Below are 27,382 nucleotides of genomic sequence, written 5' to 3' on the forward strand. Positions count from 1 at the left end.
GTTTATCTTGTACAGTTCTAGTCATTCCAGGATCCAGGTGTGGGACATTGTGTCATAGGCCTTCTTGTAGTCAGTCCTGTCTAGGCGGTGCACAGGTTGGTCAGTCTGGTCTTGCAGTCTCAGGCGACTGCTCTGTCTACCAGGAGCTGCTGTTTTGCCCCAAAGATGAGTTTTGAATGTCCTTAAAGAAGCCTGGAGAACGATTCCAAAAGCGTGGTAAAAGAAATAACATGAAAGGTTGCCTAAGAGCGCATTGACTATGCAGAAGAATAAAGGCAGCCACACCAAATACTGATATTCAAGCTCATTACAACTGTACAAACTCTGTTTTACTTTATATATTGCATTTCCACTTGTGTTATCAAGTTCCAATAAATCACTGCATCTATTTCTCATTTTCCTAACAAAATGTAAAGAAATGACGGGTAAACCAGGACCTATACAGTTCTGTATGGGCAACAGTTCCTAAAAGGTAAATGAATGGGATTTATCAAGAAACAAAGACACTGTTTTGTTTCATTCATGTATTTAACAATTTTGTGTTATTTCCCTCTATTCACTTAAAAAAAGAAATCACTATTGTAAAACAAGCTACTACCACACTATTAACAGAATAATTAGAAGCATACCACCACTTATTTGCCCAGAATGAAAATTTTATTTTCTGATGCTTTTACTCTCTCTCTAAAACCCGCCCACACACACACACACACACACACACACACACACACACACAGGCCAATACAATGACCGTTAGGGTCTTTTGCAGCTGAATGCCGTGTCCTTTACAGAACCTAAGTGCTTTACATGCTGCCTCTGAAAGTTTTGTGCTACTAACAAAACCGTTTGCATGGTCTATTCAAACGAGCGCTACCACACATGCATGCACACAACTTCATAAGCAGACACACATGTACACACAAACATACACCTCACTCAAATTGAAAGCTTATGGCTTGTCTTCTTAGAGGGGCAATAAATACTTTGCGCCTGCTCCAACAGACAGCCCCTCTTTCAGAGGAGTCAGCCAGGCTGTGAAGAGACCAGTAAACAATGACTTCAACAAAACAACAATAGAATATCCTGCAATGCGCAAAGATTGTTTTTAAAGAAACTGATATTTGCAAAAAAATGTTGCACAAAGTTGAAGAAAAAAAAAGAAATATCAAACTTTATTGCACTAAACATTCAAAACCAGATACAGACACACACAGAGCACCACACAAAGAAGGAAGTGAACGCTTGCTGAAAGCTAAATTGAAACATCTTGCAGTCATGATGCCATGACTCGCCATTGTTTCTGGGCCCAAAGAGTTGTAACAGGAGAATAGGAGAAGTGAGGGGAGATGAAGGAACAAGGGGAGAAAGGAGGACCTTTCCACCCATTGGCAAGAGAAAGCGAGAGGAGACTGATATTAGGCGGTCTGTTTTGAAAACTGGTGGACACCCCTTTGCATATACACTCACTGTCTCTCTCTGCCTCATTCTCTCTTACCCACTTGCCCTCCTTCCACCCCCAGCCTCTCTCCCCACTCCTCCTTTCTCCTGCATCCCCCCTCCCTGGGAAAACAGGGACAACAAATTAGCCTTCTTTTCTCGGTTGGGCCCGGGGAGGAGGACACTTGGACAGCCCTCAGAGTGTCCGCCTGGAGTTCCCATGGACCCCTCTTGCCCCTTCCCCTTTCAGTCGGCAAGGAAGCAGTCATTGTGCCAGCACCTGTCTCTGAGGAAATTGGTAAAAGTGATGGCTTTGTTAGCCATCTCCATGGCAACCAGGAGAAAAGAGTGGGGCCTGCTAGCAGGGATTGGGGTAGAGACTGGGGTGGCGAGGAGAAAGAGTGGGAGCAGGAAGGAGGGAGTTAAGGGGTCTGACAATGGAGTAGCAGTTGCATCGCTCTGGCTTTGCCAGGGATCGATGTGAGGATGCTGTGATGTGCTGTGCGTCTTTGTGCGTGCGTGTATGCGCATGTGTTTGTGTGTGTCTATGAGCTCCCTCATCCCTGTGGGTGACACTGTGACATCCACCAGTGAAGCAAGGCATGACTGTGAATAGATTGAAAGCAACAAGGTCAGTCACATCATGTCCAGAGAAAATCCCCCTCAGAGCAGAAAACACACTTGTAATAATCAAACAGGGGTTTTCTTTTAAGTACAGCAGATCAATTCAACCTGAGTCTGAATGAAATGCTTTGAGGAAATTTATGATGCAAAATGATTGAAGTCAGTTTTAAACAGAGGAGATTTTAATTTGTTTTATTGACTTATATATTGTAATGCAGCAAAGAAGAAATTATTTGAATTTGTTTTGTTTAGAGTTTAGAGTCAGTTCAGTACATTGATAGCTGTGAATGAACAGGAAACACTGAGGCTCTCAGTTCTTGATCTAGAATTAAGCTTTCTTCTTTCTGGTGGAGATGCATCACTGCTTCATCTGAGAAGGTAGCAGCTGTCATGTTTCATTGATCAGATGCTGGTTGAAGTGCCTGGTTAGAATTAAGATAAAGTTAACTTTATATTGGCCAATGTAATATTATTATAACATTTAATCTTATGTAAATTACAGAAAGTCATAATGTGACAATTTAAGGCCATCAAGTTGCCCAAGTTTCCTTCATGTCAGGTGCAAACACAGTGACGTTCTTTTTTTAATTTTTATGGCAATACTTGCTTCCGACCAACAGATGGAGGTCATTCCCTGGCTCTAGTGGAAGAAGAAAGCCTGCAGCACAGTTTTATGTCCACAGTTTTAAGAGAGATCTAAAGACTTAATCATTCCTTATTTAATAGAATCTTCCCTGAAAGCTGTTTATATAAAACACATCCGGTGAGTTCAATGAGAATGATAGAGCAATCAAAAATGTAGCAATTACATGTATAAATTTTTTTAACTGACAATTTATAAGTTGAGGATCAGTTATGAGCTCTAAATGTAACTGGCTATCTCTGTTAACAGACTGGATCACTTATCCGGTCGTTAAGTGATGATGTGACGAATCCTACTTCCGGGTCTAAAGTAGTCTGCGTTTAATATGGCTTTTGTGTTGTTAACATGTTTAATGTTTTGTATTTTCTTCTATTTGATCTCAAAAAGCTCCTAAAACAGTCAGTGATCACTGTTGACCTCCCTCGGCTTTTATTACCGCTAATCATTTATTTAAGCTCAGTTTTTAAAACCTTAGGATGTAACTACAGCCCAGCCCATGCAGCAGTATATGAATGACTAACCTCGTATTGTGGATGGATTATCTCAGTTGTTCTCCTGGCTGAAGTTTGGTCCTTTTACAGCATCCTGCCATGCGATTACATTTGTTCCTGAATCCTGACCACCGAGAACACTCACGTTAACTTTTATCGAGCGGAAAAAAAGTTAGCTTGTTTATATTATGCTAACATAGCTGTGTCGCTAGCGGTCAAGTAGCACATCATTATATACCAGCTAGCCAAACTTAAGTAATCCTACAAACGTCACTGCTGTTTAGTTTTCTGTCTTTATTTATGTTGGAAGTGATAACAGAGCTGTACGTTTTAATTTGTTTCCAAAACCCCGCAGTCAGGACATGCTATATTGTATTTAGATAGAAGCTAGCGAGCTAACTTCCTGCTAACTTCTAACTCCGTTAAATGTCATAAATTCCGTTTTCATGGATGCCTGGATGTTAAACTCAATTGTTACACCTGGTAGAGCAGAACGCTGATCATTTTATTAAAGATGAAAGACTTTAGACAGTTTTTCAACTCTCAGTAATCCCATAGTGATCGTTTGATATATGGACCTGCAGCGGAGTTTAGGCCCAGACACGGCTAGTGACGTCAGACTTAACGACCGGATTGGTAGTTAGTATAGGCCTACGACAACTTATTTAAAACAAACATTTATGAATATATTTGTGTGCTAGCATTTAATCATGTTGTGAACACCATAGTCACATATGCGGATTTGAAATCAATAGATATTTATAAATGAATCTAAATGAATGTAAGGTCCTCTCAGTTTGTGGATTGTGTATTTGTGTGTGAAAGGGTTTGTGTGTGACTAAACATCTGAACCCATGATTGATGAGACCACGGCTGAATATAAAGGCTGCACATCAAGAGTGGAGAGGAAACAACTACATTAGGGGTCAAGATCAGGAAACGGCTGTCATTCACAAAACCACAATGGTGAGTTTGAATCCCTCCCCACATCAGAGAAGGTCTGAGGCTGCTCAGCTGGTGTCTCATAAACTATTATCCAACAGAGGAAGAAAAATACTGGCTCTTGATGAGTCCCTCGCGATGCTGGACGGTCTGATCCACTTAAGGATGCACAGAAGCGTATCTGTTTCGTTACATCACATCAGAGTGATAGGAATGTAATTTTGAGTCTATAAATGGCAGTAGAGCCTTTATTTGGTGCAACATTTCCATTTTATACTTTCCCTCACAACTGAAAGTAAAGTTTTACGGGTAGTGTTGAAAATAATCGGCCTTGTGTACTGCTGCTGTCTGTGTGTGAGTGTCATTCCAAATGGCATCTGTGAATATTGCCAAATGGGAACCAAGTGAATGCAGTGGGTTTAGAAATGCCTCTAAAAGTGTCTTCGCTGCTGTCCAGCACTGTGATTTATCTCCTCTCCGATGTGAGGCTGCAATACCTTCACTGAAACAAAATACTCTAAACATCTGGAGCAGATGCTTTTACCTATCTCTGTGTGTGTGCATGTGTGTGTGTGTGTGTGTGTGTGTGTGTGTGCATATGTGTGAGCAGGCATGTGCACTATTTTTTTGATACAGAAAGCCCTGAAATGATACACAGCCTCCCGTGCAGAATTGCAGGATTGCTGTTCCTTCCTCCTTCAATCTCCCACTGTCTGTATCATGCACATATATCCATACAGTTATATGGCCTTGTGTGTGGGCTAATCCATGCAAACACTAGTTATCCTTGAGCACACACATATGGGCAATCATTTAAAGTTACAATTTATTTGTCCACACTGGACAAATAAATTGGCACTGTTATTGGCAAAATACATTTTGTGCTATGGATATTTAGACATCCTGGATGTAGTGAAGCTCTTCAATAAATCTCTATATTTAAAATGGATAATAAGGATTTCACATTTCAGAAGTAATGACACCAACTTCATGGTGGCACTAGAGGGATGACTATTATGATTAATCCTCTAGGAACTGTGAAAACAAGCTCTTCAGATATATCTGCTCCAACTCAAGTGGTGGATCAAACTCTGAGAGACACATAAAGCCGTGCATCTGGAGTGCTAAAAAACAGAAAGAGCCAAAGATAACCATCACATAAAAGAGGAAAGACTCAAGATTACAGTTCCTTACTGGCACTGACACTAAGTGTGCTGGAAACAGCTGAATACCAACATGCTCCCGCGTTACTTGATGCAAATCGGGTTGAAAAACACAAAAACCAGACAGCGTACCATCAAAGGCTTCATTTAGTCACCTATAAAAACAAGTATAGGTAATGATGTGTCCAGTGGTACCAGTAGTATCATTTATATCAGCACTCATTTGCCCTTTCAGCGATATTTGTGTGTGTGGTCCTTTGTATGTGTGAAAATACCCACATCTATGTTTTTTTGCTCTATTTACTTGTATAATGGTCTCTAAATGCAAACAACTGTTTCCATGTATTTTATAGTGCCTGGTGTAACAGTTGTTTGGGGAGTTAACAGACATTTGTAAACTGCCAGAGAGGCATGGTGTGCTATTATGGCATTACTACTGTTTTACAGAATGAGACTGTAAAAATGGTCACACATTGCACATTCTTCAGTCCATAGGCTGTGAATCCATTGGCAGGGTATGCCCGTCAGTGTGCAAATGAAACAAATATGCAGGGCTGCTTTCTTGCATTTGTGAAATATTTCCAAAATTTGTCAGGGTCCTGGGACTGGGCGACCCAGGATCCCTGAGCAGTTATGTATTATATTATTATTATTATTATTATTATTATTATTATTATTATTATTATATGTATTTTGGTATTGCTGCTGCTCTCCTCCATGATTGTAGATGTGAGTGTGTGTGTTTATGTCTGCGGGGATGCTTGGAGGATGGAGCTCAGCCACCTGCAGGCCTGAGGGGTGTGGCCCTGCGGAAGGACTGGCCACACCCGAAGCCACACACCTGCCGCTGATCAGGGCTCGTCGGGGGAGCTACTTAGGAGAGTCTTGGAGCTCCCACCGACGCAGGATCATTGCATGAGACTCCACGTTAGTCGTCCTGTTACCGAGTTAGTGTGTGTATGCCCGCAAGTTGTATGTGTCCTGACGGCTGCGTCTTTTGTTTCCCGCAGGAGGAGCGTGGAAGACACGGGAGCAGCGAGCACCGGGGGGTACTGACACGGGAGCGGAGAGCACAGAAACACGGACTATTCACGGGGAGACACGACACGGGAGTCTGGGAGAACACGGGGATTTATTGCTACGTTGTTTTTCACTTTGTAAATAAACACTGCCTATACATAGAGCACCGCGCCTGGGTCCTCCTTCCCCACTCCTTCCACGGTGTGCCATGCCATACCGTGACAAAATTAGAAACATTCTGTCTCAGACTGATGCTGAAAAACTTATTCGTGCATTTATTACTTCTGGGTTGGACTATTGTAATTCATTATTATCATGGTGTCCTAAAAACTCTTTGAAAAGCCTTCAATTGATCTAAGATGCTGCAGTTAGAGTACTGACGGGGACATGAAAGAGAGAGCATATTTCTCCTATATTGGCTTCTCTTCACTGACTCTGTCTTAAATCAAGAATCACATTTAAAATCCTCACATTCAAGATCTCAAATAATCAGACCCCATCTTATCCTAAAGACCCCCTAGTACCCTGTCACCCCAATAGAGCACTTCGGTCTCAGACTGCGGGCTTACTTAGTTGTGGCTCAGGCAGAGCCTTCAGCTTTCAGGCCCCTCTTCTGTGAAACCAGGCCCCAGTTTGGATTTGGGAGGCAGACACCGTCTCTATTTTCAAGATTAGGTTCACCTTTTTCACTCACTATGTGTTTATACACCTCTCCACGTTTACTCTTTAGTTAATATTCATTTCTGGCTGCCTTCCAAGCACGTCTTTTGTCCTGTCTCTAGCCACAACTGGTCAAGGCACATGGCCTCCCCTCCCTGAGCCTGGCTCTACTGGACATTTCTTCCTGTTAAAAGGGAGTTTTTCCTTTCCACTGTCGCCAGGTGCTTGCTCAAAGAGGATCTGATTGTTGGGGTTTTCTCTTTATTACTGCAGGGTCTTACAATACAAAGCACCTTGAGGGGACTGTTGTTGTGAAGCAAATGAGCGTCACTGCAAAACCAATCACCCCCAGCTGTGTGTCTCTCCTTCAGTGGTTAGATCAAATAACTTACATAAAAAAGTTGGAGCTACTGTGATGTCACTCATTGGTTTGTGGACTCCCATTTTGGTTAGAAACTTTGTGCCCATACTGTAGTGACTTTTCAGTCACAATGTTGCCACACTCTAAAACACACCCAGCTTTACTGAACATTGTAGACAAAGTATGACCATCATTTATTAAAATAACATCATGCTCTATTAAGAAACTTCCTATGGAGACTATAATCTATGGCTCCATAGGCTAGTGGTTGCTGGTGAGTTCCAATCAGACACAAATCCCACTTTGGGGTTGTGTCAGGAAGGGTATCAGGCATAAAACTCTACCAAATCAAACGTGCTGTGTTGACATCGGAGGAGCTGAAAGTAGCATATGGAGACCAAGATCTCATCACAAAAAACTTATAGTAAGGTTACAAATCAATTAAGCTGATAGTTTGTTTTCTACACAGTCCAACTTCTTTATGGTACATGGCCTGGTACTTATATATATATATATATATATATATATATATATATATATATATATATATATATATATATTATACATTCTACTCACTTTTGAGCACTCAAAGGGGCTTTCTACTACAAGTCCCAATCACCCAATTACACGCACTGCTTTTAGCTGGACGTTAACACTATTATCTAACATTCACACACACAGTCCTATGAAAGCATCGTAGCTTGCCCAAGAATACTCCAACACATGGACAGGAAGCGCTAGGAACTGATCTACTAACCTTTTGATTGGTACACGACCTACTGTTCCTGAGCTACAGCCACCTCAGTCATATGAGTACTGGTCACGAGAAACAAAGCAAACCTTTAACACTCTTCTGCATTGCTTAACTTTTCAGATGGCAAAGCAATGTCCACCTTTGTTTACAGTATACAGGGAGTGCAGAATTATTAGGCAAGTTGTATTTTTGAGGAATAATTTTATCATTGAACAACAACCATGTTCTCAATGAACCCAAAAAACTCATTAATATCAAAGCTGAATGTTTTTGGAAGTAGTTTTTAGTTTGTTTGTAGTTTTAGCTATTTTAGGGGGATATCTGTGTGTGCAGGTGACTATTACTGTGCATAATGATTAGGCAACTTATCAAAAAACAAATATATACCCATTTCAATTATTTATTTTTACCAGTGAAACCAATATAACATCTCCACATTCACAAATATACATTTCTGACATTCAAAAACAAAACAAAAACAAATCAGCGACCAATATAGCCACCTTTCTTTGCAAGGACACTCAAAAGCCTGCCATCCATGGATTCTGTCAGTGTTTTGATCTGTTCACCATCAATATTGCGTGCAGCAGCAACCACAGCCTCCCAGACACTGTTCAGAGAGGTGTACTGTTTTCCCTCCTTGTAAATCTCACATTTGATGATGGACCACAGGTTCTCAATGGGGTTCAGATCAGGTGAACAAGGTGGCCATGTCATTAGTTTTTCTTCTTTTATACCCTTTCTTGCCAGCCACGCTGTGGAGTACTTGGACGCGTGTGATGGAGCATTGTCCTGCATGAAAATCATGTTTTTCTTGAAGGATGCAGACTTCTTCCTGTACCACTGCTTGAAGAAGGTGTCTTCCAGAAACTGGCAGTAGGACTGGGAGTTGAGCTTGACTCCATCCTCAACCCGAAAAGGCCCCACAAGCTCATCTTTGATGATACCAGCCCAAACCAGTACTCCACCTCCAACTTGCTGGCGTCTGAGTCGGACTGGAGCTCTCTGCCCATTACCAATCCAGCCACGGGCCCATCCATCTGGCCCATCAAGACTCACTCTCATTTCATCAGTCCATAAAACCTTAGAAAAATCAGTCTTGAGATATTTCTTGGCCCAGTCTTGACGTTTCAGCTTGTGTGTCTTGTTCAGTGGTGATCGTCTTTCAGCCTTTCTTACCTTGGCCATGTCTCTGAGTATTGCACACCTTGTGCTTTTGGGCACTCCAGTGATGTTGCAGCTCTGAAATATGGCCAAACTGGTGGCAAGTGGCATCTTGGCAGCTGCACGTTTGACTTTTCTCAGTTCATGGGCAGTTATTTTGCGCCTTGGTTTTTCCACACGCTTCTTGCGACCCTGTTGACTATTTTGAATGAAACGCTTGATTGTTCGATGATCACGCTTCAGAAGCTTTGCAATTTTGAGACTGCTGCATCCCTCTGCAAGATATCTCACTATTTTTGACTTTTCTGAGCCTGTCAAGTCCTTCTTTTGACCCATTTTGCCAAAGGAAAGGACATTGCCTAATAATTATGCACACCCGATATAGGGTGTTGATGTCATTAGACCACACCCCTTCTCATTACAGAGATGCACATCACCTAATATGCTTAATTGGTAGTAGGCTTTCGAGCCTATACAGCTTGGAGTAAGACAACATGCATGAAGAGGATGATGTGGACAAAATACTCATTTACCTAATAATTCTGCACTCCCTGTATGGTGGCCCCATTAAGGCCATGGTGGGGACTTGAAACTTCCTACAATGGACTATACTTCTCAGTACAAAGTGTTTGCACGTTGGAGCTCACTTGATTGTTGAGGCTTTCACCAGAGTATCGTAGGGTCTTTACACTGTGGTATAAAGTGGCTTGAGGTAACTGTTGCTGTGATTTGATGTTATATAAATGAACCTGAATTGAAGTGTCTTCGCGCCGTGCTGTTCTAGGACAGCCATTTTTAGGACATGAGACATATTTAACAAAAAAAGGTAAATGCTCATTAAACCTTTAGGCCAAACATTTAACCTGTTAAAGTTCATTTTGATTTGCTTTTTCTTAGACAAAGAAAAATATTTGAGACTTATGAATGCAAAACTGTGGGCAACTGCAACTAATCACATTAAAGCATTTCTTTATTGCTCTTGTGTATGACTGATTTTGTCAATTTGCAACTTGATCCCTGTGTATGACATTGCTACAATACTAGACTTTACAAGCACTCATATTGTTTAAGTCTTGGCCAGTACTAAGTGTATCTCTCTTATATTGTAGCTTTTTAATGGCTACATTTATTAGCAATTTAGTGAATTAGTAAATTTAGTGAATTCAGTAATTTAATGGATACAATAAAATACCCCAGACAGTGTTTTTTTCCTTAATTCTCTCTGCCTTGCTCCCATTTTCAAACACAAACACTAGTGTTTCTTGCTCTCCATTTCTACATCTCTCTGATCCTCTCTCTCTCACATACACACACACACACACACACACACACATTACTGGCGTGCTCAAACACCAGCAGACAAACACCTTAACCTCAAACCACACGCTAGGTGCAGACAGGACCACACATACTGTCTCACACACAAAATGTTTGGAATGCTATAAACATTTATTTCGGTTGAAAAGATGATTTTTGCAAGTGCGTGATGCATACATGTGGGTGTGCACGCATGTGTGTGTGTGTGCGTGTGCGTGTGTGTGTGTGTATGTCCTCTTTTTTTCTGCTGAACAGGAAGGCAACCAGGTCGAGAGAGATCAAACATGACCAAATATTTTGGGTGTGTTGTCCATAAAATGCGACAGGTTTATACATAAAAAGAGTTAAACCCATAGCTGAGTCATCGCTTACCCACAAAATGTTCCAAAAGAACAGCAAAGTGATTTATTAATTTTGTACATTTATGCTTTTGCTTTTTAGAATAGTTACAGAGTTAGGACTTGAAAACTGTGGGTGGGGGGGGTAAGTTGTAATTTATGATGGCGTGATTATTGTTCATCTGTTTGTTGCACATTTTGGTTATAATACTGTAGTCTATAAAAATCCATGTTTTTGCATTTAAATAATATATAACAAAACAAATTTCCCATGCGTGGGACTAATAAGGGTTATCTTATCGTAACACAGTTCAGCAGTGTAATGTAATGATCTGGTGTTCATCCCCAATATAAAGGTATCAATTAGACTGATTTGGAATGAATGATCTCTAAACAAAAGGTACAAAATGTTCCATATACTTTTGTTTTTATTGCTATAGAGTGTATATATAAAGGTGTGTGTGCATGTGTGTCTGTTCATGTTTGCCCTGTGTGGGTAACAGACCTCCCAGAAAGCCCATCAAACAGAACGTGGCCAAGCAAAGACACACACAGATGCAGAAAGCGAGCTGCAGTTCAGATGATATGGTCAAACTCTCTCTTTTCTTCTTGCAAAATCCTCCCTCTTCCATTAGCACTTTTCCTGTATAAGTCTATATTAATCTTCCTCTGTTACCACCTTAGTAGATCTTTAAAACAGTCTTCCTGTACAGCCTTTATCGCACGGAGACGCTCGAGAAAGGCCTTTACAAACTTGATAATGACAGCCTCTGCATTTGCAGCACGCTTTTTAAAAATATAATCATTTCACTTTTAACAGTTGAAGCTGCTGTACTCTGTTACCGAAGATCCAACATTTACCCTCAGATTCATGAAGACCACAACTATTTTCGATGTAATTTTCAGAAAAAAGGAATTGTCTTATAATTGAGTAAATACAGAGTCTAGTAATGGAAAATGTGGCCGAGCGATAGACAACAATTGCCAGTATTGTAGCTCAACAGGGAGGGATGCAAATGGATAACATACACAGTCAGATGGGTTATAGAGACCCTCAAACAGCATCTTACAGAGAAAAGTGCCAGCGCCCTGCAGCAGGGAGTTGTCCAGCTTTTCCCACTCTGGCTTCTCAAAACCCAACCCAGATATTTCCTGGTTCTGACACCAGCTTGGCTCTCAGATCCCTCCTGAAAGCAGAGAGAAACAAGAAAAGAATTACTCCAACTGTGTTCAAGTGAAAAGGAATGAATTTCAAAGGTCTAGTGACGCAGACTGTTGAATGTCAGGTGGGAAAAAAAAAAGACATTTATTTGCGAATCCCCAAAAAACACACTTTATATCACAGTTGTTTGAAATATAACATTTCACAGCTGGTTTTGAGGCTGATGATGAACAAATTTGCATTCTGGGTTTCAGTCCAATAAAACAGTGACAATGGATCTTGTGAAGTATTTCATAACAAAAGGGAGGTTTTAGCATGCAATAAACTAAAGTGTATTCACAGTAAATTAGAAGAAAAAAAAACGAATCACATCAACGAAGGAATGTAAAACAGTTTTTGCATCTCTGCCACAGTGAGACATCTTAATCTTTGAACTGTGAGCATGTGCGTTCATCTCTGACACTGACTGGGCGAACGTGCCGGTTTTAGTTTCCATAGCAGTGGTAAGGGCCCCACAGAGCACTGGCCCTGGAAGTGGAGCAAACACAAACCACAGTGTGTGTGTGTGTGTGTGTGTGTGTGTGTGTGTGTGTGTGTGTGCGTGCGTGCGTGCGTGCGTGCGTGTGTGACTTTGTATGCTCTGCAGTACCCACCTCTAAACTCAGAGGGAGGCTTCAAACACACACACAAGCACACCCATGCATGTACACTCACACAGACTCTCGCCTTGGCTCTGTTCTCTCGCTGGGTGGTCTGTGCTACAAATGTTTATGATCTAAACCAAGCTAATCCAACTGGCTTGTTTCAGTGAACTGAGAATGATTTACAAGATGCTGCAACAGAGCCAAGGAGGGAGAGGAAATCAGAGGAAATCTTAGGGCTCCATTTCAAGTCACTCAACGATTAGACCTGCATGACTGTCTCCATGTCTGTTTGCATGCATATCCCCATCTGGTTCTGTCTCGGAGTTGTGGCATTCTGTTTTGGACCTTTTTTCATTTTGTCTTCCCCTAACCGCTCAGTCGGATGTCTTCATTTCTGACAAATAAAGCGTTTTTTGAAAATATGCAAAATACATACGCACAGGGAATTTTTTTAATTTACATGTGATTCCTCTTTGTCTCATTTTTCAATTCTGTTTTCTTCTCCCTCGTTTTCCCCACATATATCAAAGAAGTCAAACTGTGATAAACAATGTGTCTCTGTAGGGCTCCTCCTTACAATGAACATGCTAAATGAAGAGAGAGATTGTTCAATAGCATTGTCGCTATGTGTATGGAAGGATATCCTTAGGGCAGTATATAATGACAAAGCCTATTAGAAACCTTTCTGCAAGCAAACCAGAGTTTTCTGAAAAGCTTCCCTTTTTCTATAGTCAGTCAAAGCTGCATTAAAAATAGAGAGATTAAAATCTTTAATAACCTTGAAAAGCAATAATATAAAGAAACATGAATATGAATGTGGAAGTATGGAAAGCATAAGCAACAAACATTGATGTCTGAGGGGAGGAGGAGAGAAGCTGAGCTATGTAAAATCTTTGTACTTAATTACATTTTTAAGTAATACAGAACTTAGCATACAACACATGCACATCTCATCAACTGGCCAATCACACTGTCTGAGCAATCAGTTAGCATTAGCCAAGAAGTTATCTATTGCTATTAAAAACTAAAACACTTACCATTTATTCCAGAAGAGAGTTTTATGTAAACAAACACTTTTTTGTTTCCTCACAAAATTCCAAAGCTTTTACAACACAACATTATTATGAGAACAACACCATCACAAGGATTTCACATCCACTATACAGGAAAACTCAAGTAATGTGCAGATGACATCAAACAAAAAACTTCTATACTGACCCCGTTTTTTTTTTATTATTATTATTATTATTATTATTATTATTATTATTACAAGAACAAACAAACAAACAAAAACCAACTTTGATATCCTTTTAGACATGTTTGCTTTCTTGCTGTTTGAGCTTTTCTTGTAACTAGCCAAGTTCTCTAATGTCTCACACACTTCAGTTCCCTGTGGTTAACCAGCTGAGTTAAGCAATCTTTGTGGTCTTTATTTGACTTTTACTGTGGCCTTTTTTTGTGGCACACACACTTTATATATACACTCTAATTTTTCCCAGATTCCTTGATATGAACTGAGAAAGATGCCACCTGCCTTCTGACAACACCTTGCAGGCTTGAGAAGGTGAAGATGATAAACAGAAATGATCATATGTCCGTTAAAGTGTGTTTTATAAGATAAATAGCATATGGGATTGTTTGATTTTAGAGTTTATTCTTTTGTTATTTGTCTACATGGCTCTTCTGCACTGCTTCACAGACAGCAAATGCAGCTGGACACCCACTTTTTCAGCAATCACCATTCACGGTGGAGAAATTGCATTCAATAGTTTCAGCATTATGGTGTTTGGGCAACAACAGGCAGTCAGGCCTCTTCGTCTCTTTGTTGTTTTCTTTTTCTCTCCTTCTTCCCACCCTTCTCGTGCTTGCCTGGCTTTGAGCAGGCAGTAACGAGCAGTCAAGCTCATCTCCTGGCCAGAGCAAACAAAACCAGAGCCACATTCCCCAAGCTCAATTTGCTGTTACGTCTCAGCTCTGTGAATTGGGATTTTTCTAAGCTTTTGCTGTTTGGCTTCTGGCCGCTAACCTGCTCACATTTTTACAATGTGTGAACATTTGTAATTCCTTGTACCATAGCTTTAAAAAAAAAAAAGAATATTCTTTATCTGTTTAATAATGTAAAACAATTATCATCATCACTCGGAAAATTAATTTAGTATAAATCATAGTTTAGCTTGCCAGCATGATGATATTATACCCTAGCAGAGTGAAGATTTTTTTTCTTTTTAAACAGATCTGTCCTTCTCAACCACACCTATTCCTCCTTTTCCCCTTGTCTGTAAAAAACTTTAGTCTATGACAAATCATGGTCTAGTTTTTCTTCTATTCTCTGATCGGAACCATACTACAGAGGAAGTAGTTTCCCGCACGGACGTATTTCACTAAAGGCACGCAGGTGTCATCATTAAAATGCTAGTTGCTTAGCGTCTTTTGCGTAATTACTGTTAAATTATTTGGCGAGAAATCTAATATCTGTTATTTACTTGTATTTAAGTTACCTGTCGGTTTTCAGAAACGTGTCCGGTTGGTTGTAATCTATCTCTAAAAAAGCGGCATCGTTTACTGCTCGTTGCTAGTCCTTAGCCGAGTGCTAACAACACTGACGGCAAGTTACATGCGTCTAGCACCGCTGTCATTTCCAGGCAGCCGAACAACTCGGAGGGATTCTGACAGGTAGGTAAAGTTTTATATCTCAGTGCTTCGGCTTTGAATTAATTCTTAAAGCATGGGTGTGCTCTCGGTCAACAGGGTATGTCCTGAGCACACATGCCAGTTTGACGCTAGTGGTTACTACAGCGATGACATGATGTCTGTTGGATATAAACGTTCAGGAGAGCAGGCGCTGTGTGAAGCACACGCTGTACTGAGACTAAGAAAGCTGTGACTGTGGGAGTCAAATAACTGCGTGATTTTAGATGTCATATTTCATCATGATAAACACAATATGCAGATTCATCCTCTTTTTCCTCATTTTCAGCCATTACAATAAAGCACAGGCATCTTTGTTTACATACAATGAAGCACAGTTGTGCAAACTTGTTGGTGATGCACTGGTATCATAGTGTTGAAGGTCGATACCACTGAATGCTTGGGGGGGGGGGAAAAGACACTAGGAGTCTATTCAACAAGTATTAAGCTGTGCATGCTCTTGGTATGAAGGTGAATGAAACAGATTGTGTGCTGCCAGTAGGGCTGGGCGGTATAACTTCTAAATCAAATCACAGTATTTCAGTGAAACTTGCAATAACAGTATTACTGATGATATAGAAAAGAATTCTGAACAAGATTTTAGTGATGCTTGCAGGCATCAGCATCACTGTAAATAAAGTGTATTTTCCATTCTTCTTTTCCATTGATGAAACACTAATTTAAATTCAGTTCAATTTTATTTATATAGTATCAAATCTCAGCAACAGTTGCCTCAAGGTGCTTTATATTTTAAGGTAAAGACCCAACAATAATGCTGATTGAAGTATGAATCTATTCGGTTACCAGAAGTACCAGCACGATACTGAAGTAGTGATTACATAGCATTACATTCTTGAATGTTGTATGTTGGTTCAACAGCCTTTTAACCAGCTGCTTAAAGTCCTGCTTATTCCACTATATAACCACATATGTAATTTCCATCCACTGTTTGTTCTCCCTGGCATTTAGAGAACAGCTAGTGGTCCTCGATGGAGCCATTTGTTTACATTTGCACTGTATCTTCTACTTTATAGCCTGGTTGTACAATGTGTGGCCATGTGTATTTCCTCCAAGTGCTGAAATATGTTTGTTGTTTTCGCTTTTAGTGGGAACTACGATATTTTATTAGTATGGTTTTTGTTTATAATAAACCGTCATTGATTCTCACTCTCAGAGATGCCTAGTCTTGTCCCATTGTCGTCGTGTGCACTAGGGAATGTAAATGCATGGCGTTGCTATAGCAAGAAACTTGCGATAAGACATTTTTGTATTGTGTGAAATTTATACTGGTATTATTGTGGTTGTTTTGATGTGGCACTGCCCTAGTTGCCAGCATGATCATGACATTCAGAAATGTTAGAAGCTAACTCCTGTGCTCATCCATCAGCAACGAGATCTCATTAGTGACATCAAGCCAATACCATGAAAGACAGAAAAACACAGTTCTTGATGATCATAATGATGATACTAGTATTTTAGGGAATTCACAGTTTCAGTCTTTTGAGTAGGAGTCCACTGATCCCTAACATTAATGTCCTGACTTTGTAAAATAAAATCCGTCTAGCATCACTGTTCAGTCACACAGGCTTGAGAGTAAATGAATCATAGAGAGCTTGTCAGTTGTGTCAGTTCACGTGACCACAAATTGCAATTTCACAAACTACTAAACATCTGAAGCAGGTCTGGAATGCCTCTAAACTGCTAACCTTCTGTCATTAGCTTCCTGTGTGCTAGCCAGCTGGGGCCTCTGTGTGGAGTTTTCATGTTCTCTGTGTTCCTCCCACAGTCTGAAGATATTCATGGGGTTAGCTTAATTGGTTTTTGTAAATTGACGATAGATGTGGATGTGAGCATTATCGATTGTCTGTCTGTGTTAGCCTTCTGTTAGACTGGCCACCTGCAATCTTGGCTGGTGTGAGCTAAGACTTTTTGAATACGGTAAACAGGGTAGAGCAGAGGGAGTGTCACTTGGAAGACTGATTGGAGTATATAGCTGAGGCACACAGCATCATCAGTATGTTATATGTGTACATTGAACACACTTTATTTAAAATGAACATAACAGTAGCATTAAATGCATTTAAAAACTAGTAATTAAAGTAATAAAAAGACTTACTTCTTTAACAAGGATCTGTTTGTGCTCTTGTGCATGAACTATATTGAACTGATGTACAATAGCCCATTTACCCATGGTGTCCATTTACATTTAGGAACTCACATTATTGCTAATATGAACATAATTTACTCTTTGTGCTTTTATATACTATTTTACAGAGTATTATACACAAATATTATCGACAGTATTTTAGTGCTGTATTAATTTGTTGAAGTACTAAGTCTACACCTGTGGTCAGTACTGTATGTTATACGTTTTCATTTACAATGTCCCCTCCTCTCTTAGCCATCTGCAGCAGACATGGAGCTCCAAGCGGTGCTGATGGCGGCGGGTGGGGGTTCTCGTATGACTGATCTGACATACAACACCCCCAAAGCTATGCTGCCTGTTGGCAACAAGCCCCTTATGTGGTATCCCCTTAACCTTCTGGAGAAGGTGGGATTTGAAGGTGAGAGCTAGCAATAAATATAATGCTTCTTTATCTCTTGGTTCAGCTATTATTTCAGCTGATACTGAATATTAGAAATATTATTCAGAGGTCTGGGTGTCCATAATATGTGAAAATATTTGTTGCTTTATAGGTCATCTTAAGTTATAAAATCAGGTCTGATATTGTAGCGTACAGCTCACATCAACTGTATTTGTTGCATGTAAGCTTTGTGTAAGTGGTAGCGGGGGAGAAGTCTTAAAGTTAGGGCTAAGTCATTCTTGGTTTCCACATAAAATGTAAAGAAGCAAAAATCCTGCCAGTAAGTTTATGTGGCCCACTTGGAAAGTCTGGAACAAAAAGTGGAAACTCAGACCTATAAGAAAAATAGTTTCACCTCCTATTATAACTGAGGACTCCTTTTTTTCATGTTAGTACTGTCAGGATTAAATTACAGATACAAAAACTGATGTAGAAACTGTGAGCACTCTTAAAGGGAGAGAGTTATTTGTGCAGTGACATAATGAAGAGAGAATGTCAGCGGAGGTCATAAAAATGGTTTTATGATTACAATCATGTCAACTGTGACTTAAAAAATGATATTTCTTTCATTGCTGGTTCATCATTTGGAGTGTTAAAGCCAGGCAGAATCCAGGGAAGTGCAAACTATAGCTGTGTGTTTAATAAATTATCTGTTTTGGGGGATAAGCAATAATTTGCAATACTAGACTTTAAGCAAGATCTATCCTACACAAGTAGTTGTTGACCAACTACTTGGACTCTAAATTCTGGGGAGTTAAAACTGGTTAGATGTTTTTCACCATTGTTAAAACATTCAAAATACCTAAAAGAAACAACAAGTTACTTTAAAATGTGTTATGCTTTTCAAACTCTAAATATGTAAAAGCGAAGCCAGTTGTAATTCTTTATTCTCTTTAAGGTCAGTGAAAGTTTTGCTTTTGTTTGGCACTGAAATCCTCAGTTAACACCATTACAAATATTTTACATTGAGTCAGATTTTGCTCTGGTCTGTTTTAGTTGTACTTCCATCAGCTTGTCAACTTGACATTGTCAGCATGTCAGGTGTGCATTTCCTCACTATTTTTTTTACAGTCAAGTTTTCTGACTCTTGTGCAGCAGCATGCAGTGGGGCTCAGAAAGCCTGACCTTCTAAAGTATTTATTTATTTATTTTTGGCAATATGCTGTTCATTACAAAAGCCTGTGCTAGGTTAAATAAAAGTTGCTTTCTATACATAATCATTCTGTGTGGCCAGCAGTTTACAGTGTGCATTTTCCTAGCCAAATCTGTGCAATTAGGTTTTACTAGGCTGACACAGCTAGAGTGAGCAAATGCCCGGTATAAACCATTTAATGCAGGCAAGGCTAATTAAACTAGACTGATTCTACAACATTTTAGATTCGTAAAGTGGTCTAGTACTGTTCCTACCAACTTTATAAAAAACACAAAAGTGGCTTATTTGAAGCTCACAACATATTATAGCCATGTAAGCATCTGCTGTGGCTTGTCTCCTTTTTTATGAAGGTAAGATAATCAAAGGGATACTTTTGTGAACTGTGTTTTCAGAGGTGATAGTGATCACTACCAAAGAGGTCCAGAAGGCGATGAGCACAGACCTTAAAATAAAGGATGTGAAGATGAAACTGGATGTGGTTTCTATCCAGGAAGATGGCGACATGGGTACCGCTGATGCTCTCAGACACATCCAGCCAAAGATCAAGGTGCGTATGTATTTGTGGGTGTTTTTTGGGGGGGAGGGGGCGGCATATTTACTCTCAATCTCTTGGACCTTTATTTGCTATGTATGGAAAATAAGTATGAATTAGATCAGACTGAATTAATGAAAGGGTTACACTAAAGGCCTCAGTCACAAGGGTCCGGAGCACCTTTTTAAAATGTTTTGTTTGCAGTGATAAGGCACAACATTTATACATTACTTTGAAGGTGAATAGCTTACATTTCCATCATATTTTTCACAGTTTCATTATCACTCTGCAACTACGGGGCTAGTGTTTGCAGACAAGTCGTTGTCTGAAATTGTGGGCAACTGCGGAACCTGGTATAGCACCCATTTGCAAGCGACTCCCAGCAACCTCTAGCAACCATTTCCCAAATGGTGGAAGAATAAACTATTTTTCCCTAGCAACTGGTTACTAGTTTCCAGTTTCTAGTCCTGCATGACTGCGACTATCCTAACACTTGTTCCAGTGTCTACAAAAATATAGGATACTGTTTGCAGTGTTTTTTTAACAAAATATTATGGTTAAATTGTTTATTTGCAGGAAGCATTGGTTTGAGTTTTGCTTTATTATGCAGTGCCAGTAAAGAGTTGCATGTTGCATCCACAGACACTGCATGTTGCATGTTCTGCTCTGTAATACCATTCTCCATTGCTCTGATTGACAGTGTTTTGTAGGGAGTTTTTTTTATTTATTTATAAATTTTTATTCTGTTTAATGTCACAGCCATACAAAGAATTGCAGAAAGGTTTTAGGTAAGGTAAAAAATTGACAAAGATTGCGGGGGAAGTTTAGGTGGACATTCACTAGGGCTGCCACAATTAGTCGACTATCAAAATCGTCGACGACTAATTTAATAGTCAACGCGTCGTTTGAAGCTTTGTAACATCCCAAAAGCGCAGGGATAACTAGTAGGATTTAAGAGTGTAATAGCGGACTGAAACAGAAGATGGCAGCACTGCATTTACAAGGATGTCAGCTGCCGTTAAACCCCGAAGAAGAAGAAGCTCTGTCCCAGAATTCAAAGCGTGGCCCAGCTCAGTTTCCAACAATGACGGCAGCTAGTTAGTTTTAATATTACTCTTATTATTCTTTCTGGGTCACAAAATAAACGTGTAGCCGTGTAAACCTCAAATATCTGCTCAGTTTATCAAGACACCACATATTTTCAAAAGCGCTCCGACGTTTTCGGAGACGTCTGTTACCCACCAGCTCGATAGCTAGCTGGGGTTCAAGGCTCACTAGAGCCGGTGAGAACACCGGAGTCCTGGCAAATCGTTTTCAAACCCACCGCCGTCTTTCGCTACTCAGGTTAAACATATATAAGTCACTTAGATAACTTAAAAATGTTATTGTTTGGCTTTTTTTAGTATTTTATTTGTTCCTGAGTAAATCGGTTTGGCTGAGATTAAAGTTATAGTTTTTACACAGCTGAATAAACGTCAAGCAGACAACTGATTATCAGAAGTGTGAGATGCTCGGGAATATACTCCGGTGTCCTGTTATATTTTAGATATCAAGGAGCAGACGGCTGAGTTTATTAAACTCCACCGAAACAATCTGCAAATTTCATTAAAATGTAATAAACTATCATCTTGTCTTTATTTTTAGTTAGCACATACCTTAAACACTTAAAGCTGTAAGCTAATGATAGTTATATAAGAGCAGATGCATGCTGGTGTAATAAGCTGTACGTTGTATGTCCAATGGATGCATGATCTGATTAGTTGACTAATCGCAAAAATAATCGGTGACTAGTCGACTATCAAAATAACCATTTGTGGCAGCCCTAACGTTCACACTGCTGGGCTGACCACCGATCCATGCCTTTTCCTGCTTTGAATGGCCAAGGCCGCCGAGGTACCTCATTGCACATTTTTAAAATACACACAAACATTCACAGGCACACACGTGTACATATGCTGTCTTGGTATCCATGACCCCCAACTGCAATTTCCATACCCCCCTCTATATCCTGCCTGCTGATCCCTCCATCCCTCCCTTCATCCGATTCACTCTAAACAGATGAGGTCATGGTTAAGACTCAAACTCCTTGTGCTGCCAGTTTACCCAGTGCACCATTTATTCTCATGCAGCAGTCATGCACATCTGTGCAACATTTGTGTTTGGGTATGTAAGGGTGTATGGTGACCCTGTGTATATGCCATTGTACTGACTGGCCCCTTGTGTCCATGAAGACATGTTTATATGAGTTTAGGGTTAGTTTGGGGTTAGGGTTGGCCGCTGATGTGTTTCAAAAGCAATTTCTCTTGTTTATTGTTTTACTATCAAAGAATTGTATACCACTGGCTTAGTTAGAAATGTCAGTTTTAAGAATCACAATTAATTCAGACTCATCAAATCTTAAATGAAGGTGATACTATGAATGCTTTTGAGTAATTAATTCATTGTGATTCATGCGTATGTCAATAATTTAAGGTTTTATGGTTGTTTTCAGGCTTTCAGCCAATACATATTTACAGTAATGCTATATGAAATCAGCAAGGTAAATAGTGCTGATCTACGGTACTGTCTGACTCAAACATTTACAAGAAAAGACACATTTTTGGCAGTTACAGAAATGCAGTCCAAACATTTTGCCATACAAAATTAACTTTTGCATCCAGTCACATCTTTATTTAATCAAGACGAGTTTTTGTTGGTATATTTTTTTAATTATATTATGATCTGAACCAAGTGTTGGTAGGTGATTGGCCAGAAGATCATGACTTTTTTTTTCTGGCACAATCACAACTCTTGATCTGGATTGTGATTCTGGTCAGGGGTTTGATCTAGGGCTGAACGATTATGGAAAATAATCTAATTGCGATTTTTTGCCCCAATATTGCGATTGCGATGCGATTATTTTTTAAGGTCTTTGTCTTCTGTATTATTAAACAAAGACAAGTAATACATCATATAGTATGGCCAATACTATATTACATTAATTTTAAACTGTTCTTTCCTGGAAGACAGACCTCTGTTATGATGACATGAGGTGATGCATGAATTGATGACTGACATTTTTATTTAACTTCTTCAATCACAACAGTATATTTGAACATACACAATAGTTTATTTTTAGCTTACAAACATCTGAGCATAAAGTGCTGACAAGGAACCCTGGTGTAAACATTAAAATGAAAGTCAGTACAATGTGCAGATTGCAGAAATATACATAAAAAAAATCAGTGGCTTTACCACACTCAGTTTTTCGACATCTGTGAACTACTAGACAGTCATTCAATTAAAAAATAATATTAAATAAATAAAACTAATAAATAAAAAATACACACATCTTACTGATCTCTGCAGTCAGTAACATTACACATAAAGTGCAAACATAATAGCAATTGTATAAACACACACACAAACACGCCTTTAAAATTTAAAGGCGTGAAATTGGACGGTCTAGCCTTCTGATTAGCGTCACCGCTGTCTCGGTGGAGTTTAATAAACTCGGCCGTCTGCTTCTTGCTATCTAAAATATAACCAGACACTGGTGTAAATTCTCGACTGTCTCATACTTCTGTTTAATAAGTTTTCTGTTTGACGTTTAGTCAGCTGTGTGAAAACCAAGGAGGAACCCACCCGGGGGATTAATAAAGTTTTATTTTATCTAATCTAATAACTTTAATCTCAGCCAAACCGATTTACTCACGAACAAACAAAACACTGAAAAAAGCCCAACAATAACATTTTTAGGTTGTCTAAGTGACTTATATATTACGTTTAACCCGAGCAGCGAAACTCCGCGGTGATCTGAAAATGATGTGCCGGGAGTTGTGCCGTTCTCGGCCGCATCAGTAACCCTCGAGCTCCCGGCTAGCTGTCGAGCTGGTGGGTAGCAGACGCCTCTGAAAACGTCGAAGCACTTTTGCAAATATGGGATATCTTGATAAACCGAGCAGATATTTGATGTTTACACAACTACTTTCTCGCCTGAAAATATGTTAAAAGTTTATTTTGTGACCCAGAAAGATTAGTATGAGTAATTTTAAAACTTAGTAGCGGCCGCCATTGCTGGAAACTGGAGTTTGGCTGGGCCGCGCTATGAATTCTGGGATATGGTAGTAATTTGGACAGCCTTCGGTGCGTCGCTGTGACGTAATCGGTCTACAAATGCGGCCTCAGGAGGATGCAGCCCATGAATTTGGACATGTCCAGAGTATAATCGCAGCCTTTGCGGTTAGAAAATTGCACTTGATCATGTCGCGATATTATCGCAAATGCGATATATCGTTCAGCCCTAGTTTGATCCCTCGCTCCTCCTTTTTGGCAAATTCCCAAAGAGTGTGTATGTGCAGGTGGGTGAATGTGTTTGCTTGATACTTAGAAAGGCATACGAGTGTAGCTTGTCGTAAAAAGCTAGATTATTAGAAGAGTCAACTAATTTCACAATACCAGAACCACTTAATTATCAACATATAGAAAAGAGGAACAATCTGAAACAATATCGCCCACCCTTAATCTTAAAAGGAAGAAAAACCACAGGATCCTAATATTTCCAGGAATTTCCATTCCCAACACTAAGCATCATTACATGCTACATTCCTACTGGATGATAAGTAGATGTAGGGTGTAGTAGGGTTGTCAAAAAAATCAATTCTCAGATACTAAAAATTACTATCAAATTACTCATTTGTATCAGTATCATTACCACCAGTGCAGTCTTTGCCTCCTCTAGTTGACACACTTCACCCAGCACCTCTCCTCACTAGCAGCTGAAATATTTGACATTAGCATCACTGGACAACTTTATTTAGATTAATTTAGAGGGTTTTTTTTAGCCTTTTTTCGTGACAGGAGACTAGAGTAGTAAGGAAAGGAGGGAGAAAGCATGGACATGCAGGAAATGGCACAGGGTGGACTCTGCAGAAGCCTTTAGGCATTTGGTTTGACTGTTCAACCCAATGAGTTATACCAGCACCCCAAGACTGAACAAGTCTTTACAAAGAGTAAAGTATTACATACTCATAAACGTTAGCCTGACTGACACACACATTAACGTTAGTCATTTAACTATAAGCAGTTCCTCACAGTTCCTATATTAGCCATGTGTTATTAAGTTGGTAAAGTTTGTATTGTTCTAATCTTTTTCCCCCTGTGCTTTTTTTTTTTTTTTTTACACTGCATTTCGGTAAGTTTGACATTCTAGTATTTTGATAACCCTAGCAGGCTATAGTTTCAGTTACAATGTGAGTTGTAGCTTCTTTAACTTTGTCCCAGGTCAGGTCACAAACAGTCATCTTGAAATCTCTATCACAATCTGATGTAAGACTGTTGTTTTAGAGCCTCAATCACTACAATTACCGTATTTTTTCGGACCATAAAGCGCACTGGATAATAAGGCGCAATGTCGATGCACAGGTCTGTTTTCATACATCAAGCGTACCGGATTATAAGGCGCATTAATCGAAAGCAGAGCTGTGTGTTTTAATTTTTTCAGAAATCTCTCAATCAGAACATGCTATATCATGTTTAGGTGGAAACTAGCAAGCTAACTTCCTGCTAACTTCTAACTCTGTTAAATTTAATAAATTCTGTTTTCATGGATGCCTGCATGTTAAATTTAATTGTTACACCTGGTAAAGCAGCAACGCTGATCATTTTATTAAAGATGAAAGAATTTAGACAGTTTTTAACTATTATTATAGGGCGCACTGTCGATTTTTGAGAAAATTAAAGGATTTTAAGTGCGCCTTATAATGTGGAAAATACAGTAATCTTTTTGGTCGGCCACACTTGACATGTTGCATAGATATTCAAATGGGTTAAAAATCTAGTGATTCCACGTGATTCTCTGGGTGTTATTGTCCTGAAAAGAGAGTGGCTCTTCTCAAGACAGAAATGTTAAATCATGGATAAAGCTGATCATTGAAAACAGCTTTACATTCAAGTTGCCAGCAAAATACTCCTCACAGTGTAGCAAAGGCACTAAATGCTCTCACTGTAATGATAAAGCTTTCAGGGTTTTTTTTCTTTATTTTGTGCCTGTCTGTACAATCGAAGATAAAAATGTCCTTCTGACATTCATTCTTTACAACATGATCAGTCTTTCAGTTCTTTTGGTCAAATGGCTTTAATCGTTTTTCTTTTTTCCCCTTTGAATTGGTGTACAGATTCTAGTTATTTTCATAGCTAGATTAGTCCTTTTAATAGATGCTTGGAATTACCACATGTACAAATATTCACACACTTAGGCAGAACTAGCTTCAGCATGCTCTCATTGAGAATCGTTGAGTTTCTAATCCTTTGAGCAGCCAGCTGGATGAGAGGCATTGAGTTACAAACACTCACACACTGCAAGGTGATGAGTGAGGAACTGTAACCATGGCCTGCCAAATCCCTGCACAGAGATCACTCAATCTGTCAAACCGAAGCCTGCGCACAGTGTAGACACTCACACATCTTGATGCAAACACCCTTCCATGAGGGGATTTGGTGTAACCGATCAAACAAAATAGTTACAGGAATCGGTGTGTGCTCTGGGTGAGCACAGTCGGCCATTTCTCTCGAACACTGAAAGGAGAGATTACAGGGAGCATTTTTTATTTTGTTCACTCTGCAAACAGTGAGGTTACACAAAAGTGGACGGATATGCTGATTAATGCTGAGTTCTTTCACAATAAGCCAAACTAGTGAAAGGAGTACTTTGCATGCACGTTTTGCTTTGTACGCCAAAAGCCTCTTTGACATTTTTATTATCGTTGAGGCTTAATCACCTGGTATAATGAGCGCGTATGAACTAAAACAGCTATATATACATTGGAGTTTGTGATTCAAGGCTTCACCTTTGGTCAACATCTGTTAGTCAGCCTGTAAGACTTGACACAAAAGGTGAAGAAAGAGAGGAGTGAGAGATGGGACTGAGGCTTTTCATGAAAGCGGCACAGCAAACATGCTTAGATGTGTCTTTTTTTATTTCTTTCCCTCTTTCAACAGTCTTGCTCCACACCCTTACTCCATGTGCATTTTCTCTGTTTTTTCACTGAACTGCAATGTTGAAACTTCATAATCTTAAGAAGACCAGGCAAGACTTGTACATGTTAAAAGTGACCGACATTACTTTTATCCCAGGGTGATGGAAAATATTCAGTGGTTTGTTTTTGTTTTTTTTATGATGAACACATTAGTCAAAGCTTGTGTATCCTTCAAACCTACACTGACTTGATGACCAGTGTCACATAGCCGAGTCATTTCAAGTTCTTAGCTTCAAAAATCCTTTGAGGAATCAAAATATAAAAGAGATTGAACAAATAGACTGTTTTTATTGGAAGTGTGGTAAAAAGTCTGACTGGCATGCATGCATGCAGCTGAGCGAAAGTATTGTCAGTTTTCATACTGCAGTATACCATAAAGTATACTTCAGTATACCAACAAGTGCACTGTAGCTCAAAACATTCACTGGTACTGAATATACAATTATATGGAAATAGTAAAATAATATTATTTTACCTCCGACACGCAGCTAAACGCTGCTCTGGGCGAATCGGTTCTTTGAAAAAGGTGAAATATTTACAAAAGCAGTCATGATAGAGCTTCAACTCCTGAATCAAACCATGAAATTCTCCCTGCTGCTGTCTTCTCATGGGAATTGGATGAAGCCTGAATCTCTGTTTCATACTTTCTTTGTTTATTATATACATCATAGCTTTCTTTATGTACGTG

At 39.5% G+C, this 27,382-nt stretch overlaps 1 protein-coding gene across 1 annotated transcript in view; it reads left to right on the forward strand.

The window, feature by feature from the left end:
• Positions 1 to 15,084: 15,084 nt before the first annotated feature.
• eif2b3 (eukaryotic translation initiation factor 2B, subunit 3 gamma) overlaps positions 15,085 to 27,382 on the forward strand; it is a 35,330-nt gene continuing 23,032 nt past the window's right edge. Inside the window, exons 1-3 of the mRNA XM_082513741.1 lie at positions 15,085 to 15,393; positions 17,810 to 17,972; positions 19,539 to 19,693. Coding sequence (XP_082369867.1) covers positions 17,825 to 17,972; positions 19,539 to 19,693 — 303 coding nt within the window. The 5' untranslated portion in view covers positions 15,085 to 15,393; positions 17,810 to 17,824. The remainder of the gene's footprint in view (positions 15,394 to 17,809; positions 17,973 to 19,538; positions 19,694 to 27,382) is intronic.

This window comes from Aulonocara stuartgranti, assembly GCF_965226115.1.
Source record: "Aulonocara stuartgranti genome assembly, chromosome: 18".
NCBI classification, from domain to species: Eukaryota; Metazoa; Chordata; class Actinopteri; order Cichliformes; family Cichlidae; genus Aulonocara; species Aulonocara stuartgranti.